This window comes from Camellia sinensis, chromosome 11 (genome assembly GCF_055761805.1).
Source record: "Camellia sinensis isolate YWXY chromosome 11, ASM5576180v1, whole genome shotgun sequence".
NCBI lineage: Eukaryota > Viridiplantae > Streptophyta > Magnoliopsida > Ericales > Theaceae > Camellia > Camellia sinensis.
Genome location: NC_138971.1, coordinates 92,750,857 through 92,769,845, shown reverse-complemented (window position 1 = coordinate 92,769,845; position 18,989 = coordinate 92,750,857). Strand labels below are relative to the sequence as shown.

The window sequence follows — 18,989 nt, the reverse complement described above, 5'->3', positions numbered from 1 at the left end:
GTCCCTTTGAACTTAGTTCTTGGGATCTCCATTCATATAAGTAGGGTTACCATTATAACGACTCTTATGTAATAGGCTTTAATCCCATCCCCTTCGATGAACTATACACTAGCTCTTTTGTCAAACCTTTTGTTAACGGATCCGCAATATTCTCTTTAGATTTTATATAATCTATTGAGATTATTCCGTTTGGCAACAATTGCCTTACGGTATTATGTCGACGACGAATATGTCGTGACTTACCATTATACATATGATTCTGTGCCCTGCCTATTGCAGATTGACTATCACAATGAATGCAAATAGCTGGCACAGGTTTTGGCCACATTGGAATGTCTTCTAAGAAGTGACGAAGCCATTCTGCTTCTTCACCTGCTTTGTCTAAAGCAATGAACTCGGATTCCATTGTGGATCGTGCGATGCAAGTTTGTTTCGTGGACTTCCAAGAAACAGCAGCGCCTCCTAGAGTAAAGACATATCCACTAGTGGATTTTGAATCTTTAGTATCCGATATCCAATTGGCATCACAATAACCTTCGAGTACTGCTGGATATCGAGTAAAGTTCAAACCATGATCACGAGTAAATCTTAGATATCTAAGAACTCGAATGATCGTTTTCCAATGGTCTTCTCCAGGGTTACTAGTGTACCTACTCAATTTACTGATAGCATAAGCTATATCAGGACGAGTACAATTCATTAGGTACATTAGGCTTCCAATGATTTGGGAGTATTTTAACTGAGACACTGCATCACCTTTATTTTTTGATAAATAAAGACTGATGTCTACAGGTGTTCTAGCTAAATTCAAATCATCCTTGATAAATTTATCAAGAATTTTTTCAATATAATGAGATTGAGATAATGCATATCCGTCAGATGTTTTAGTAATTTTCATTCCTAATATAACATCTGCGACCCCCATATCTTTCATATCAAATCTTTTGTTAAGCATCTGCTTAGTTGATTTGATCATGTTTTGACTGCTTCCAATGATAAGCATGTCATCCACATAAAGACAAACTATGACATATCCTTGGTCAGTGTTTTTAACATAGACGCATTTGTCACATTCGTTTATCTTAAACCCATTAGTAAGCATTGCATGATCAAATTTTTCATGCCATTGCTTAGGTGCTTGTTTTAATCCATAAAGGGATTTTACAAGTCGACAAACTTTCTTTTCTTGCCCTGATACTACAAACCCTTCGGGTTGTTCCATATAGATCTCTTCATTTAGATCACCGTTTAAGAAAGCTGTTTTAACATCCATTTGATGTATTTCTAATTTAAACAACGCTGCTATAGAAATAAGCATGCGAATGGATGTTATTCTTGTCACAGGGGAATATGTGTCAAAATAGTCCAGACCTTCCTTTTGTCTGTAACCTTTAACAACAAGTCTTGCTTTATACTTGTCAATTGAACCATCTGCTTTCATTTTTCTCTTGAATATCCATTTATATCCAAGAGGTTTAGAACCTAGTGGAAGATCCACCAATTCCCAAGTATGATTTTGCATAATGGATTCAATTTCATTATTAACAGCCTCTTTCCACAAAGGTGCTTCAGGACCTGTCATTGCTGCCTTAAAGTTTTGAGGTTCATTTTCTAACAAGTATGTCAGAAAATCTAGACCAAAGGATTTTGATGTTCTCGCTCTCTTACCTCGTCTTGGTTCATCATTAGTTAAATCCTGTTGGTCGAGACTATTACTAGTCTCTTGTGTTTGATTGTCATTAGTCTCTTGACTTTGTGTACAATCATAAGTTCTTTTCTGTGAACTTAATTCCTGTCCTTTCTTGTAAGGAAAGACATGTTCAAAAAACACAGCATTCCTTGACTCTATAAAAGTGTTCACATTTATATCAGGTATATCTGATTTATAAGTCAAAAACCGATATGCACTACTATTCTGAGCATAACCAATAAACACACAATCTACTGTTTTTGGTCCAATCTTAGTCTTTTTAGGAACGGGTACTTCTACTTTTGCCAAACACCCCCACACTTTTAAGTATTTGTAGGAAGGTGGTCGACCTTTCCACAATTCATAAGGAATGCTTTTGGTTTTCTTATGGGGTATTCTATTAAGAACATAATTAGCAGACAATATTGCTTCCCCCCACAAGTTCTGTGGTAAGCCTGAACTTAGTAACATGGCATTCATCATTTCTTTTAGGGTTCTATTCTTCCTTTCAGCAATTCCATTTTGCTGTGGAGAATAAGGGGCTGTAGTTTGGTGAATAATGCCATGTTGTGCACAAAATTCATTTAATGGTGCATCATATTCACCACCCCTATCACTTCTAACCATTTTAATGGTTTTACCAAGTTGATTTTCAACTTCTGTTTTGTAGAGTTTAAACATTTCTAAGGCTTCATCTTTACTTCTAAGTAAATAAACATAACAATATCTTGTGCAATCATCGATAAATGTTATGAAATACTTTTTGCCTCCTCTAGTTTGAATAAATTTTAAATCACATACATCAGTATGAATTAATTCTAGTGGTTCGGTTTTTCTTTCAACCGATTTAAATGGAGCCTTAGTTAGTTTCGCTTCTACACAAATTTCACATTTATGATTAGGATTAATTTCAAACTTTGGTATATAATCTAAACCAATTAATCTACGCAAAGCATCAAAATTCACATGTCCTAATCTACCATGCCATAAATTTGACTCAAGAATATAAACAAAAGATGTGTTATTCTTATTCATAGCAACTTTCGGTACAACTGTCATTACATTCAACTTAAAGAGACCATCACTCATGTATCCCTTACCAACATACATACCACTCTTTGTTAATACAAATTTATCAGACTCAAATACAAGCCTAAAACCATTTTTACTTAACAAAGACCCAGAAACTAAATTCTTCCGGATGTCAGGTACATGCAGTACGTTGTTGAGGGTCAGTTCTTTCCCTGATGTCATCTTCAAGATCACTTTCCCTTGTCCAGCCACAGTAGAAGTAGAAGAATTTCCCATGAAAAGTTGTTCACCATTTGCTGCCTCATTGTAGGTAGTGAACATCTTCTTGTCCGCACATATGTGACGAGTTGCTCCAGTGTCAACCCACCACTCTTTGGGATTTCCAACCAAGTTAGCCTCAGACACCACAGCAGAGAGGTTGATGTCATTCACTCCGTCAGAGATGTAATCCAATTCTGTTACATTGGCCTGATTGGTGGTCTTCTTACTTGTACTTCCATGATTCTTCTTAGGGCGGCGGCAGTCAGAAGCTCGATGTCCAGTTTTGCCACAGTTATAGCATTTTCCTTTGAACTTCTTGCTACTATCGCCTTGTTTAGGACCATCTCCAGTAAACTTTCTCTTTTTGTTATGTGGTTTATGAACTTGTTCAACCACATTTGCCTTGGACTCAATGGGATTTTTCCCATTCCTCTTTTCAGCCTTTCGGTTATCTTCTTCAATTCTTAATCTTACAATCAATTCATCCATAGTTATCTCTTTGCGTTTATGTTTTAAATAATTTTTGAAATCTTTCCAAGCCGGTGGTAACTTTTCCACTAAAGCAGCGACTTGGAATGACTCGCTAAGAGACATACCTTCTGAATGAATATCATGCAAAATTATTTGAAAACTTTGAACTTGAGATATTACCGTTTGGGAGTCTACCATAACAAAGTCCAGAAATTTACCGACGACGAATTTCTTCGTGCCGGCATCTTCTGTCTTGTATTTCTTCTCCAAAGAATCTCACAATTCTTTTGCTGTTTTCAGAGGACTGTATACATTATACAGCATATTGTCAAGGCCATTTAGGATGTAGTTTCTGCACAGGAAATCTGAATGTTTCCAAGCATCTACAGCGGCAACAACTTGCCGATCACTTTCACCCTCTTTAACTGCTGGAGCCTCTTCATGGAGAAACCGGGCCAAATTAAGAGTTGTAAGATAGAACAGCATCTTCTGCTGCCATCTCTTAAACTCGGTACCATTAAATTTTTCCGGTTTTTCTCCATGATTGATTGGTACATGAACATGGTTCTGGATAGGGACCGATGTAGGTGTAACAATAGGAGTACCACTGCCAGATGCAGTTTCAGTTGTAGTAGCCATAATCTCTGATTACAAAAATCAGAAAATATTAAAACACAAATTAATTTTCTAGTTACTAAAACCAGAAAATAATTATAACAACAAAATAATTTTATTTTCCTTGTTACTAAAACTAGAAAAATAAAATATCACAAGAATTTTCTGTAATACCAAATAATATTCTGAATTGTTAATGACACCAGTATCGTACTACTAGTAGTTGTCAAAGAAAAGAGACAGTATATTACTACTATCTGTCAAATAGCATAAATCACTATTTGTTTTTCCAACCAGAATATTAATTTGAAAACACAGAAAATTAAATACAATGAAGATACCCAAAAAGGAATCTGTCTTAAGATTGTTGGACAATCTTCACTGTATTTAAAAAAAAATTTAATTCTGTTGTGTACAAAACAACAACAAGAATAAAAGAAATAGAGAAAAGGAGAGAATATGTTTGATTACAAAAATCAAACTCGAAATAAAAATAAATAAATAAAAAACAGATTTTATTTTGTTACAAAAACAAAATTAAAATCTGAATAAATAAACAAATAAAAACAACACTGAAAGTAATTAAATAACTTACTTGATTTAATTTTTTCGAATTATTTTTCTGATCAAGTCCAGTGTTTAACACTGTGTCCTTAAGACAGATTCGTCCTCTCCACGGTGCTTTCAGAATTCGGACGTCTATCTCCCAGGATGAAATGATCTACCACAAACAATAGCAGCACTACTAATTGTTTGCCTTACGAACACACTAAGTGTTTACACTCTTTCTTTCGAAAATAAAATGCAGCAAGATGAAGAATAGAATTAACAGAGGTGAAATACGAAATTTCTGAATGGAAAACATCAAATGAGGGTGGTCCTATTTATAGATGTGAAGGTGGCTCTTGGATTTGAATTGAACAGGTATGTGGCTCTTGGTTTTGAATTGAACAGGTATGATACCTGTTGGGTTTTGAATTCAAACAGATTCAACAATTCAAACAGATAGCAATTACGGGAAGGGCCCTGTTTGGGTGTGCATTAATTCCAAAACAGTTTATTTCTGTTTGAAACCGGGAAGGGCCCTGTTTGGATGAACAAAAAATCCAAACTAATTTAATTTGAATTCTGGATTTTATTTTAATAAAAAATAAAATTAAATTCAAATGTTTTTGGCCCAAAAAGATTAGAAGCCCAACCCAACCACGCACCCGCGCCCAAGCCCAGGCCCAGCCTAGCCCGCCCGGACGGACGGCGGCGGCGCGTGGTGGTTTTTTTGAGTCCAATGGGTCTAGCCCATTTTTCCCATAACCTCTCCCTCTAAAACACTTGGGTACCCCTTGGGGCACACCCCAAGTATCTCACCCTAAGCCTTATAAACCCTTTCAAAACTTCCCACCAAATCAATGTGGGACAAGCCAATTTACAACCTTAAGGAATTTCCACCAAAAACTCCATTTCCATGGAGCACACTTTGGCTTCAATTTCCCATTCACTCGGTAATGGTTTTGAGCAACCAAATATACCACGTGAATCACAACGCGGCATAGAACGCGTTACCACTTTGACCCGAGTAAATCGACACTCGGGGCCCACCTAAAAAATAGACCTAACTTAGGAAAAATTAACCATTTCCAACAGCATTTTCATAATCAACTATAGCAAAAGCAACCGGAAACAAAACTGCATAAAATTCACGTGCACGAGTACATCAAGCCCCACCATGTTAATTTATACACCAAAATGGAACATAAGGTGAAACACAACATTAATTCCATTTTTGTGCTGTGTGTGAAGTGAACCGATATGTTAAGATTGAAAAAATCAATGCAACAACACTACGAAATTGGATAAAACACACACCTTGGTTGCCATCCTTAACGATTGCCGCAAGCGAATTACCCTTGAACTTACCCTTCAAGAACATTCCATCTAGAAACAAAAGTGGCGATAGTGCTTGAACCCATCTATGCATGCACGAAACGAAATAAAATACCTAACAAACCAACCAGTTTGTTAATCAAAATCCAAATTTATGTAACTATGTGGGTTGTTCTCTATGACCGCGTTGCTATACCACCTTAGTTAGTCGAACGACATGGCGTGATCCCCATATACTTCACCCCTCGCTCTCTCTACCCCCAACCAAGCAACTTGATAACTCATGTCCAGTCCATGTTCGTTTTTCATACCAAACACCACATCCATTGGGCGTGTAAAGGGCTGCTCACGAACACGGTCTGCAATAACGTCAGTCACCAATTCAGACCCTGTCTGTGGGTTCCTATATGTCTGCACAGCAGCACCGCATGAATGCAAGCTATTAAACCTTTTCACACACAACATCTCGTTCGACACTAATACCCTTGCATAAACCAACCACACACAACTAGCTGACACGGTGAACTTACACACCGCTGTAACTCGTATAGCATCATTCTTTATGTATTTAAATTAAAACCCACATTCAACAGCATACTTACAAAGAACTGTTCGAAATTCATGGGCCCTGCCCCAAAACGATTGACCAACATGTGTAATACCAAATGCCTATCCAGCGGACAAAAACGTCTTGGATTTATACGAACAATATAACGGCAACAAATCGGCCTAGTCTAGATGAAAAAATCAAAAATTAATTTTGAAAAGTTGATAACCAAAGTTAACAATGGGTGGCCTGAAACTGGTCAAAACTGGCATGCTTATTGCAAATAGAAAATGCCAAATACTAGTTGAAAGAAAGGATTGAAAATGAGAGCTGACAGCAAATTATAAGCCCCACTTACCAATAAATAAATAAATAAAAGAAAAAGTAAATTATAAACCTTACCCACAAAAGAAAAAAGGGTCATGCTTAAGTGTGCAACCCCCTTAAGGTTGCACACCATATGCAACCCAATTGTTAGCCGTTAGATTACAATAATTGATCAAGACCATTGAATTGTTTAATCCTGAAAAAGTTGAAACCGGGGCAACCGGTTAATGCTTGTATTTGCATGATTGCATCCCACTCACTCTCTGTATTTCGTCTCTATCTCTCTCTGTTCTCCTCTCTGTGTAAGGTTGAGTCAGTGTAACCGTTGATTTCCATTACAGGGAGAAGCCCCTGTTGGGTTCGTTCCATTGACGAAGCTCTGTAGGGAACAGTATAACGGGCGATTTCCAACAACAACGTAACTAGAAGGCTGTGTTGGTTCCATTGCTGAAGTGAAGCCCTTCTCTCGAACTAGATATGAGGTATGGAGCTGTGTCCCTCTCTCTGTCTCCCTCTCTGTCTCTCTGGCCCGTTCACTTCAGCTATTTTCCCTCAACTAAACCCCCATCCTAACTTCAACCGCTCTACGCTTCGCTCCAACGGAAACCCCTCCATTGGCAGCTAACCTTTCTCTTTCTGTTTCTCAAGCGAGTGTTTGTGTTTGCACAAACAGGTAACCCGTGTGAAAATGTCATGTTTGTGTTTGTGTTAACAATTTTTGGTCATCAAGTAATTGTTGGTAGTAATGTCATGTGCAGTATGGCCCCAGCGGAAGTTAAAAGGGAAGGTGATGGTTATGACATTCCAAATGAAGCAGATGACATCCGTTTGATGAATGAAAGTCGGGCAGAACCTGATCATGGTTGCGAAGCTGTGCAACCCCCTTAAGGTTGCACACCATATGCAACCCAATTGTTAGCCGTTAGATTACAATAATTGATCAAGACCATTGAATTGTTTAATCCTGAAAAAGTTGAAACCGGGGCAACCGGTTAATGCTTGTATTTGCATGATTGCATCCCACTCACTCTCTGTATTTCGTCTCTATCTCTCTCTGTTCTCCTCTCTGTGTAAGGTTGAGTCAGTGTAACCGTTGATTTCCATTACAGGGAGAAGCCCCTGTTGGGTTCGTTCCATTGACGAAGCTCTGTAGGGAACAGTATAACGGGCGATTTCCAACAACAACGTAACTAGAAGGCTGTGTTGGTTCCATTGCTGAAGTGAAGCCCTTCTCTCGAACTAGATATGAGGTATGGAGTTGTGTCCCTCTCTCTGTCTCCCTCTCTGTCTCTCTGGCCCGTTCACTTCAGCTATTTTCCCTCAACTAAACCCCCATCCTAACTTCAACCGCTCTACGCTTCGCTCCAACGGAAACCCCTCCATTGGCAGCTAACCTTTCTCTTTCTGTTTCTCAAGCGAGTGTTTGTGTTTGCACAAACAGGTAACCCATGTGAAAATGTCATGTTTGTGTTTGTGTTAACAATTTTCGGTCATCAAGTAATTGTTGGTAGTAATGTCATGTGCAGTATGGCCCCAGCGGAAGTTAAAAGGGAAGGTGATGGTTATGACATTCCAAATGAAGCAGATGACATCCGTTTGATGAATGAAAGTCGGGCAGAACCTGATCATGGTTGCGAAGCTGGTCCGAGCAATGAAGAAGCAACCAACATGAACGTTGAAGATGGCGGAGCCGATGTGAAAAAAGAAATGGTTGACGATGCTCATCGCAATGACATGGTTGGTGATGTTGAACGTGCTATTCTGGAACAGAAATTTGATTCAGTCGAAGATGGAGAAGATTTCTACAATGCGTATGCTAAAGCCAAGGGATTTAGTATACGAAAATCCAGATTTAACACAAATAAAGAGGGAAAGGTCGTTAGTAGGCTGTGGTTGTGTTCAAGGGAAGGTCAGAGATTACCAAAATACTTGGACCGTGTTGCTGAGAAGAGTAGAGCTCCCAAGGCACTAACAAGAGTAGGTTGCAAAGCCCAATTTCGCATACGGTACGATGCGGATGCTGGTGAAGGGGGAAAGTATGTTGTGACTCACTTCGTCGCAGACCACAACCATGAATTGGCGGAACAACACTGTGTGATGTATCTGAGGTCACATCGCAGTTTAAACAGCGGTGACAAAGCTCAAGCAATGGCTATGCGCAATGTCGGTGTGAAGACTAGCCAAATCATGGACTATATGGTAAATCAGTCCGGGTCTTATGAGAATGTTGGTTTCATCCGCACGGATCTGCACAACCATATTCAAGCCGAACGTAGAGCAGAAGTTGAGGATGGTGATGCGCAGGGTGCGTTGGTTTACCTATGCGCAAAACTTGATGTTGATGCACGTTTTTTTTACAAGTATGATGTGTGTAACGATAACAAGTTACAAAATCTGTTCTGGGCAGATTCGAAATCGCGGGCCGACTACGCAAAGTTTGGTGATGTGTTGATATTTGACTCAACTTACAGAACCAATGCATACAAGAAACCGTTTGTCATGTTGGCTGGTGTGACTAGCCACTTTAGGACCACGATATTTGCATGTGTTTTGCTAGCTAATGAGACAATTGAGACATACACATGGGTTTTGGAAACATTTATGGAGGCGATGGGCAATAAAGCACCTGTGTCCGTACTGACAGATGGGGATAAGTCGATGCGAGAGGCAATCAGAAGAGTATTTCCAGATGCAAGACATCGATTATGTAATTGGCATCTTGGGAAAAATGCTGTTTCAAATGTTCACATAAGTGGCTTTGCACATGCTTTCAAGCAGTGCATGGACATGGAAACGGATGAGACAAAGTTTGAGCATGGCTGGACGACAATGGTCGAAGAATTTGGACTTCAAACCAACAGTTGGGTGTTGGAGACATATGAGAAGCGTCATATGTGGGCTGAGGCATATATGCGTGGACATTTCTTTGCTGGGATGAAGAGCACTCAGCGCTCGGAGTGTATGAATGCTTATTTCAATCCCTTCCTCCAACACAAATTGAAGCTATATGAATTTGTTAGGCACTATGATCGGGCTCTTGCAAGGATAAGGTATAACGAGGCTGGAGATGATGCTGAAACAAATAACACTTTTCCGGTATTGATTACTCCATTGCGAGATATAGAGAGACATGGAGCTGAGCTATTCACCCGAAATATATTTAGAATGTTCCGTGATGAAATCTTAGAAGAGGGGAAGTTGAATGTGAAGGATGTGTTCCCTTTGCCGGATGGTCAGAAATGCTACTATATTCATAAGTACAGAGTGAAGGACAGATCATGGATAGTAACACACAGTCCAATGGATGCTGCAATGAGATGTTCTTGCATGAAGTTTGAGTCGTTGGGGCTACCTTGCTGCCACATGATATGTGTTATGAAAGCTGAAAATTTAACGCAAATTCCCCCAACTTGTGTGCTGCATAGATGGACAAGGGCTGCAAGCAAGGATGGCCAGCAATGGCCTCAACCCTCAATTGATAGCACTACAACACAGACAGCCCGGTATGGGATATTGTGTTCTTCCTACAACGAAATGTGTTTCTATGCCTCGCAATCAACGGAAGGTTTCAAGGATGCTAGGGATGCATGTCTTCCAATGACGACCCGGATGAAGGAGTTATATGAGAGGAATTTGAACGGTGGGAATGGAGACAAAGGGAAACATTCATTCTGTCGACAATTTGGAGTAGAAGATCCTGATGTTGTGAAGACAAAAGGGAACCCAGGACGGGCCTCGTCCAACTGTCGAAGACCAAGAAAATGTGGGAATTGCAAATGCATTGGGCACACAAAGCGAACGTGTCCTAAGGTTCGGTTTAGCCGAACAGTGGGTAATAACTCAGATGCAGATACACCCCACATAACTGACCGTGAGTACAATGCGGAGTCATTGCCCGTTCGCTGCAAAACTGGGTTGGTGGATCCAAGTACACCGCACATTAAGCAACGGCGACTATTTTTTGATGTTTCTCCTGATTCCAAGCAGCCTGTGGGCCAATACGGTAGTGTTGAAGCAGCAGTGTGGAAAAATGATTCGAACACAATTGATGAGGTGAATCAGGTAATTGTATAATTTGTATGATTTACTTATTCCCTTAGCTATTGAAAACACATGGAAATAATGTATGTAGTTTTCATTTTGCACGGATTGCTGTACGTAACGTGTAAATAATTGGTTATGTACAATGCCAGGAAATGGCACAACGTTACTTATGTACAAGGCCACGAGTTGTAAATTTCCCATATTGTTTAGAGTGATGTTGTCATTTGTGTTTGCAGTGACTTGTCATTTTCAAAACTAACTGAAGGTGAGGTGAGATATATATGGGTTGTCTGTGTGTTGTTTTGGGTGGGAAATTGGCTTATGTCTGTATTCCAAGATTCCTATTGCGGGTTGCTTGTTTCTGTTCCATATTTGGTTGGATCTAACTGAAGGGTTTTTTTGCGGTGTGGTTTATCAACTAACGATGTGTTTCGCTTCGTATTGATTTGTTATGACTTGTGTCTGTAAATTAGTATTATATTTCGAGTAAAATACGAATTTTGTCCAAGTGGGTTTGCAAAATTACATACCAGCACATGCATTTTGTATATAATCCAAGTGGCAGTTAATTTTGGGTGTTACTTGGAGAAAGTAACCCAACGAACTCGTTACTTTATCTCCATGCCGATCGGTATATGAATTACGAGTTACGAACAGGAGTTGTGAAATTATTTAATGTTTACTATGGGTTTATTGTTAGTAAAATTATGGTGGGCCTATATGGACAGCAACGAAGCAGTAATTTAAAGTTGACAAGTTCAAGAAGAAAATCAAGCAATTGTGGTATTGGTTCAAATGCCTGAAATGGATGAAGACTTCTTTCGATGAAGTGATGGTAACAAAGTAGAAAGTAACAAAGTAGAAAGTAGAAAGTAGAAAGTAAGTTGTTGTGTTGTTGTGTTGTTTGTAACAAAGTAGAAAGTAGAAGGGAAAAAACTACACAGAAGTTACAATGTAGAAAGTAAGTTGCCACCTGTCGAAGTGCATATAATTGAAGTTACCACCTGTGCCCAGGTCCTTTTAGCCTTTCCTCGACAGATACAGACTCCCAATTCGTTCATGTTTCCTGTTGGAGGGTGGCCACTAAATCCATGAGCACTGCCAGTAACTGCTCCAGCGTGTAAGTCAGGTGGCATGCAAGATTCAATGTTAGTTGAATGGAGCAGCTGTTGGGAGGATGTGGGAAAAATAGGTGCAAAGAGGAATTTTTAATCTAATATCCAATCAGAATGTAGGTGAAAATATGAGTGAACTTTTTTTTAAAAAAAAGTAGTTCCCATTTTTTGGATTATAAACCCGAGATGTATATTTTGTTTTTGATATAAACAAGTTGTGTATTTTCGTTACGTAAAATGTAGGACAACAATTGTGTTTAAGTCATTACAATACAGAAAAAGGTTATTTCAAACGTATTTTCAAGTTTACCGACATTGAATATATTTTGATTAAATTACAGGGAAAATTCAATATTTGGCAGAGTTTGATGATTCATAGTCAGGGGCAGTAACTGTGAGTGGCCAAGTGTTGCGGTTCATTGACCCAGTTTGCAAGGACTGTGGTTGTGTTTAGTGGACAATATTCTGTCGATTTTTGTCTCATAATGATGAGGGACATGCCCCACAATGGTGAAAAGGAAGGTCGACAGGGAAGAGTCAATATTTGGCAGAGTGGACTTGAAGATTCGAAGTCGGGGCAGTTACAGTGGCAGTTATGGTGTAGACGTGTAGGATCATGCAATGATGGGCCACAAAAACAGTATACGGATATCAATACTAAACCTCCGCTTCTATCTGTCGAGCTCCCTTTTCTTGTGTTTATTTCATGGCCACCAACTGTTTTAAACTTCTGTCGACAGAGCAAGGCTCCTGCTTTGTCTCATGCTTCCTCCTGAAAGTGTGCCCGCTAACTCCGTGACTGGTGGTAAAAACTTCCCCTATCACTTCTAGGTGACCCACATGCAGAGAGCCCACTTTCAGGTCGTGGACATTCCTTCAGACTTGGCCACATGCCCTCGATTAAGTGGACCATCTGTCGACAGAGACTGGCAAAACTTGGTGCAAACAATGGCCCCCATGTTCAAGTTAAATATTGCGGAAGTGATTGAGACCCCCCCAATCACCACCACCACCCCCCCCCCCCCCCACACACACACACACGTGGGGGCTGCTGTTTGGAGAAGGAAAAAAAATAAGAAATTGAAAAAAAAAAAAAAAAAAAGTGGCCAATCAGAGAGAGAGGGGGTCATGGGGATCCAAGTCATATGATATTTAACTTCAACGAGGGGGCCATTGTTTGGGCCCAAAACAAGCATAAAGTACAGCCCAATATAAGAGCTTTTAAATATACTGGCCCCATCATAAGCTATAAAAGACCCACCCTTTCAACTTCAAACCACTTCATTTCCCTCTGATTCGAACTTCCCAGACTGTACTCCTTCTTCTCAACCATTGCCGTTCAAAACCAGAGCACCACAAAACCCTAAGCCATGGCACCGAAAAAATCTCAACCATCTCCATCTGAGGAGAACAATGAAGACCTACTCCGCTTCCCGGACCCTATCAGAGCACTTATCGCTCCTCTAAAATTTGCTGCAACCCTATTGCCCAGCCCAAGCTCTGTCGCTAAGGCTACTCTAGGCCCTACCTTCGCGTCTTACTTCCCAGACGAGCTAGCTCCATACTATCCCCTTGGTAATGGTGAGAACCTTCTTCTCAACCAAGCTGGACTCAAGTGGACTAACTGGAATGTCAGCAAAAACCCACTCAGAGGGTGGAGGTCACCAGACTCTGATTGGCGAAGCTGGGCCAGGAGAATTGAAGGTCACGACGCCGAAGTATGGAAGCACCAGGGCATTGCTGAAGCAATTAGACTGTCGACTAAAATTTATGACGTGGAGAAAGGGCTGATTGCTGCTGCTGCATGCTTTTGGTCGCAGTCTAGTAACTCCCTACTCCTCAATTTTGGTATGATTTCCCCTACCATCTTAGATGTAGCTCACTTGACTGGTCTGCCAATCTTGGGCAATCCAATTCATGCTCTCCTTGAGCCTCCAAAAGTGACATTTACTTTAAACACTGACATGTGCTATACAGATTTTGCCAAAAAATACCAAGGCAAGCGTGGTTCCCCTGTCGATGACAAAGAAAGAACTGCTTTTTACTTACTTTGGCTTTGTGAGTTTCTTTTTTGTGTCCCTGGGTACAAGATCACGAAAGAATACCTCCCCCTTGCCTTGTGTATGCAAGACGGCCAACTTATGGCTTTAGCCCCTTATCTTCTTGCCACCCTTTACAAGGCCCTATTTTCCTTTGTCGACAAGAAGATTTCTGGCAACTGTGGTGGCCCCTTCTGGCTCTTCCAGGCCTGGTTGTATGCCTATTTCCCTGAGGCACGACCCCCACCACCTAACACCTTGAAACCTGTTTGCCACTCCTATGCTGAGCAACTGCTCACTTATAACAGCCATTCAAAACTCACTTTCACAAATCATCTTACCATGTTTTACAACCTTCCTTCCCAGAGACCTTCCAACCTGTACATGCCATTTCAAAACTTTGAATTCTCCTCCAGTAGACTTCGCTTCCTCTTCACAGACCCTTCTGATTTACACAATGAGCAAGTCCAAGAACAAAATGAGAGTTGGAGACACATTCTCACCTGTAGACATGTCTTGGTTGGCTGTTCCATATCCTCCGCCAAGCTATCCAGCTGCAGTTTTGAGACATACTGTCCCAATCAATGGTCCAGGCAATTTGGTCTTTCCCAGGCTATCCCTTATCCTTATTTCCACCCAACCATCCATGAGGAGATTGGGTCCAGAATCCACTTGAAAGATCCTACACAAGCTGAATCCATTCTGACAGAGAACACCAAACTTTTCCAAGATTTTGGCCCCTTCTTCTTCAAACCTGCTTCGGACTGCTCGGCTGCTTTTGACCATTGGTGGGGACTTATGACTGCCATTATTTTCTGCAAGCCACTTGAAAGCTGCCTTAACGATACTTGTATTCATATTCAGGGCCGCATATCCTCGCCTTCCAAGCTTAAGGCTACAGGTATCCTTCCTTCATATACTTCATATCCCTGACTGTGTCATGCAATTTGTTTTGTTTTTTTCTCTACAACACTAACTTGTTTAACCCTTGACAGCCAAAATTGTGCCTGCTGCTGAACCATTGGTTAGGGACCAACGTAAAGGCAAGGATCCAATGGATGCAACTACTCAGACAAACACCCCCTCAGTTCCGAAATTAATGGCAGACTCTTTCGCAGCCGCGCAGACACAAGCACAGAGAGGAGCTACCACCCGTACCCCTGCTGAGACAGAGGTCACGGCGAAGAAGAGAGAAGAGCCTTCCACTGCTCCTGCTCTAAGCACAGACCTAAGTAAGTGGGATATCCCTCTCAGCCAAATGGTTGGCGAAACAACATCAAATCCTTCAGGGCAGCTCTACCAAGTAAGCCTTCACTTTACATATTTACAGCATCTGAATTTGCATTCACGCCCGACTGATCACTTACTTTTGTGCAGAGAAAAAGAAGGAGATTACTCCTTGCTGCTGCTGATGATGACGATGCTTCCACTTCTCCTCAACACATTCATCAAATTCCCAGTCCAATCAGTAATGTACCCACAGAACCCACTGTACAACCAACTCCACCACCACCTGAAGCATCGCAACAAACTCCCTTACAACCTGCTTCACAGTCTTTGCCACAGCAATCCACACAGTCTGCATCACAACATCCTTCCACTTCTCCTCAACACATTGTCCCTTCTGTCTCTAGCCCTCAACCATCACCATCCAACCCCTCCAATTCCCAAACGTCAAACAAAGAATCTCAGAGGATTGAATTTGACATTTCAATCAACAGCCAATCCTCTCCAACAGATGACAACACAAAATCCCCTCAACCAGAAGTTCACCACAACCAAGGTAAATAGAAATACAAATGTTACTGTTCGTTTGGGAAAAAAAAAACTTCTCTTTAAGTAACTGGTATTGTTCTCCAATTTACAGGGATGGACATAATACAGGACTCATCTCCACGACCAATGGGCGAGACAGAACTTGAAGGTCCTCATGACTTTCCCCTGCTAGCAGAACCAGAGAAACACCCTCAAGGCGCTGATGCTGCCATCTCATCAGTACCAGAAACAACTCGTCCTCATGCGACAACCACAGCTGAACAAGGCCAACCGTCTGCGTGCACGTTATCAGGACAGGTACTACCATTTCCAACCTCATCCTATTTACTCTTTATTACTTGCAAGCATATATTCTCACCAAACTATTAATGTTCACAGGCCGTCGGTCCATGCCAGGATATTTGGGCCGAAGTTTCTATTCTTCAACAAGATCTAGACGAAATATCCCCATTGCCTCAAAGGCTACATCTGTTTGATGCTGAAACTCAACAAACCTTAACCACCTTCATCAACCTCATTAACACCCCAGTTGAAGAAATCATTCTCCACAAACCTGATGAAACCTTGGCCTGTCTTTCTGCTGTTGTAAACCTCTCCCCTAATCCTTTCAACCCCATTCAACTAAAGCAATTGGCCAAGATCATCACAGAATGGCCAACCCTTTCAGAGATGGTTCAGACTTGCTCGAAGGATATTCAAACCAATAAGGATTTCCTAAACGAAGCCCACACCATATCTACTTCACTCAAACTCAGCCAGCAGACCTCTGCAGCCATTCTTCAGCAACACTCAGCACTTGAACTTGAGGAAGCCAAACTCATGGCAGAACTTGCCTCTGTCCGGCAAAGAAAGGCTCATCTGCAGCAGCAACACGACCAGCTTAATCAAGAAGCAAGGATGATGCTCTCCCAAATTAGACATCGTTCTGCATCCATTCAGACAACTAAAGCTGAGTTGGACCAAGCCCAAGCCATGCTGGCAGATGCTCAATCAGAGTGGGGTGTTCTAGGCGTTCTGTTCCCCAAATCCTAGGCTAGTTTATATATGTATTCTTTTGTATTGCACACCTAGGAATGATTTGGAAAGGTAGGAATGATTGCCTTTTTAATGATAAGATTGTTGATGGGCCTGAATTGGCTGAGATGGTGAAAGTGAGGGTTGCACTTTGCTGTAAGCAAAGTTATAGAGGCCTACAGTATTCAGTGGACGACATATATTGTATTCTGGATAGTATCAAAGTCTCATTTAGGGGGTGGTGTTTGATGTTTTTTGAAACTGGGGTGCAGGAGTTTGGTCAAGCTGTGGTATGCAGGATTTTGGTCAGTCTGTGGTATTACCATATCTTCTTGGTGGCTACTTTTGCTCTGCTGTGCTTCAATGTTGCTATGCTTTGCCTTATTTTTGGCTTGTTGCTCTGGCTTAGTTTATGGGGTCAAGCATGCTCATTTCTGGTTGCTGCTCTGCTGTGCTTCAAATCTGCTCTGCTATATATGTACTCTGCTGCTGCTATGTGGGATCAACGAATAGGCTTCAGTCTGCTGCTGCATATTGGCCTTTTTGCAATTGTTTGAATGATGTTTTGGTGTGCTGTATTGGAAGTCTTCTGTTGGATTGGGGAAAGTTATTGGAGGTCTGCTGCGGGCCTTGTTGTAATTGTTGGTCTGCTGCTGTACTAATTTTTTTTTTTTGGAGGTTGAAGGATCAGGCTCAAGTCTCAATGGAGGTTGAAGGTTCAGGCTCAAGTCTCAATGGTGGCTGTATGGTCTGAAGTTTGTTCATGCTGCCTTGGAGTTTCATCTGGTTGCCCTATTATGTGGTTTTGTGAGGATGGGCTTGGAGTTACATTGTTATTGTTTTCCTTCTGTTTTTGTTTCTCTTCGTTGGTCTCCAACCTCCTCTTTGTTGATGTATCATTGACACCTTGTATGTGCTTTTCCATCAATACAGTTTTTTGTTTTGCTGAACAAAAAAAAAAATTGAATATCAATAATCTGTGTTTTTAATGGTCTGTTGTATGGTTGTTTTTATTTTTTGTGCAATTTTTCACCGTTTGTGCATTTTTATGAAGTAATCAATTCCCCTTCAAAGTGCATTATAGTCACCGCCATTTGTTTCTTCTGTGGGCTTTTTTTTGCTTTGTTTTGGACAAAATCATGGCATTAAAAAAAATCGAACAAACATAATTCATGTGGTAAAAGCGAACAAACATTACTACTTTCAACTTGCATTGTTTGTTGGACAAATATCACATTGCACTGGACAAACATTAGTATAGTCATTTGGGCAAATATGACATTGCATTGTTTGTTCTGTACTGTACCCATAACATTGGAATTATGTGTACAATCAATACGCGTGGGAAATTAGTATTATCACAGCTGCGACCTAAAAAGTTGTCACGACAAGCTGATGCAGTAATCCAGTTGTGGTTGGGCATCGAAATTACACTCGTACTGGCAGGCCATGATAAAATCGCTGCACTATTTGTTGTAATTGCAATCAATCACATGCACGAACGATACTCGCCCATCTTTGTATTGTTCACATCCATAACGAAGTCAAGCACCAACTTCCGGCGCACAGAAGGATGAAACTATGTACAGAAAGCGAATAACACAAATCAGGTACGGTTACAGCGGTAGGGAATAAACGGATTTATTTCGCAATTGGAAATTAAGCGGTACAATGTACCTTGTGTGGACCGCTGGGTATATCAGGCCGCTGCATGTACTTGATCACAAACATCCCACAGTCGAAAGTGCTACAAATGAAATGTAACATTCAGTCTCTCGTAAAATATAAGCAGGTTCGTTAAATGAGTGATTCAAGAGTGAAGTCAATGTGACGCAGGGTTTGTGGATTACTCGTCCAGCTGTTGTAATGGCCTTTGTTCTAACATGCGCACCTCAAAGGTACGCATGTCTACAGCATATTCATTTCCAAACTGTAGTTGCAGTAAGGCATGCATTGTTTGAACCTGTTGCAGAATGAGACGGTTAGTTTATGTGAAGGATGTGACAGTGTGGAAGTAGATTTGTGAAATTCAGCACGACATACCAACATTTTTGCTGTGTTCAGCTTGTTGGTGTCCAGTGTGGCGGATGCCAATGAGTCAAATAGGTACGCCACACGGTCTACCATATCTATTTTTAGGCACACCCAATGTACTCCTCGATAATTGAAAGGCATGT

General features: G+C 40.8%; 2 protein-coding genes across 2 annotated transcripts; both read left to right on the top strand.

The window, feature by feature from the left end:
* The first annotated feature begins 7,724 nt into the window (after window positions 1-7,724).
* LOC145802034 (protein FAR1-RELATED SEQUENCE 5-like) lies at window positions 7,725-11,091 on the top strand. Its single transcript, XM_082894328.1, has 2 exons — window positions 7,725-8,074; window positions 8,351-11,091. Exons 1-2 carry the CDS (start codon window positions 8,070-8,072, stop codon window positions 10,896-10,898), a joined length of 2,553 nt encoding a protein of 850 aa, XP_082750454.1. The 5' UTR covers window positions 7,725-8,069; the 3' UTR covers window positions 10,899-11,091.
* A 149-nt stretch (window positions 11,092-11,240) lies between these two features.
* Window positions 11,241-17,300, top strand: LOC145802033 (uncharacterized). Its single transcript, XM_082894327.1, has 5 exons — window positions 11,241-14,923; window positions 15,018-15,325; window positions 15,400-15,805; window positions 15,890-16,095; window positions 16,177-17,300. Exons 1-5 carry the CDS (start codon window positions 13,354-13,356, stop codon window positions 16,828-16,830), a joined length of 3,144 nt encoding a protein of 1,047 aa, XP_082750453.1. The 5' UTR covers window positions 11,241-13,353; the 3' UTR covers window positions 16,831-17,300.
* The last annotated feature ends 1,689 nt before the right edge of the window (window positions 17,301-18,989 follow it).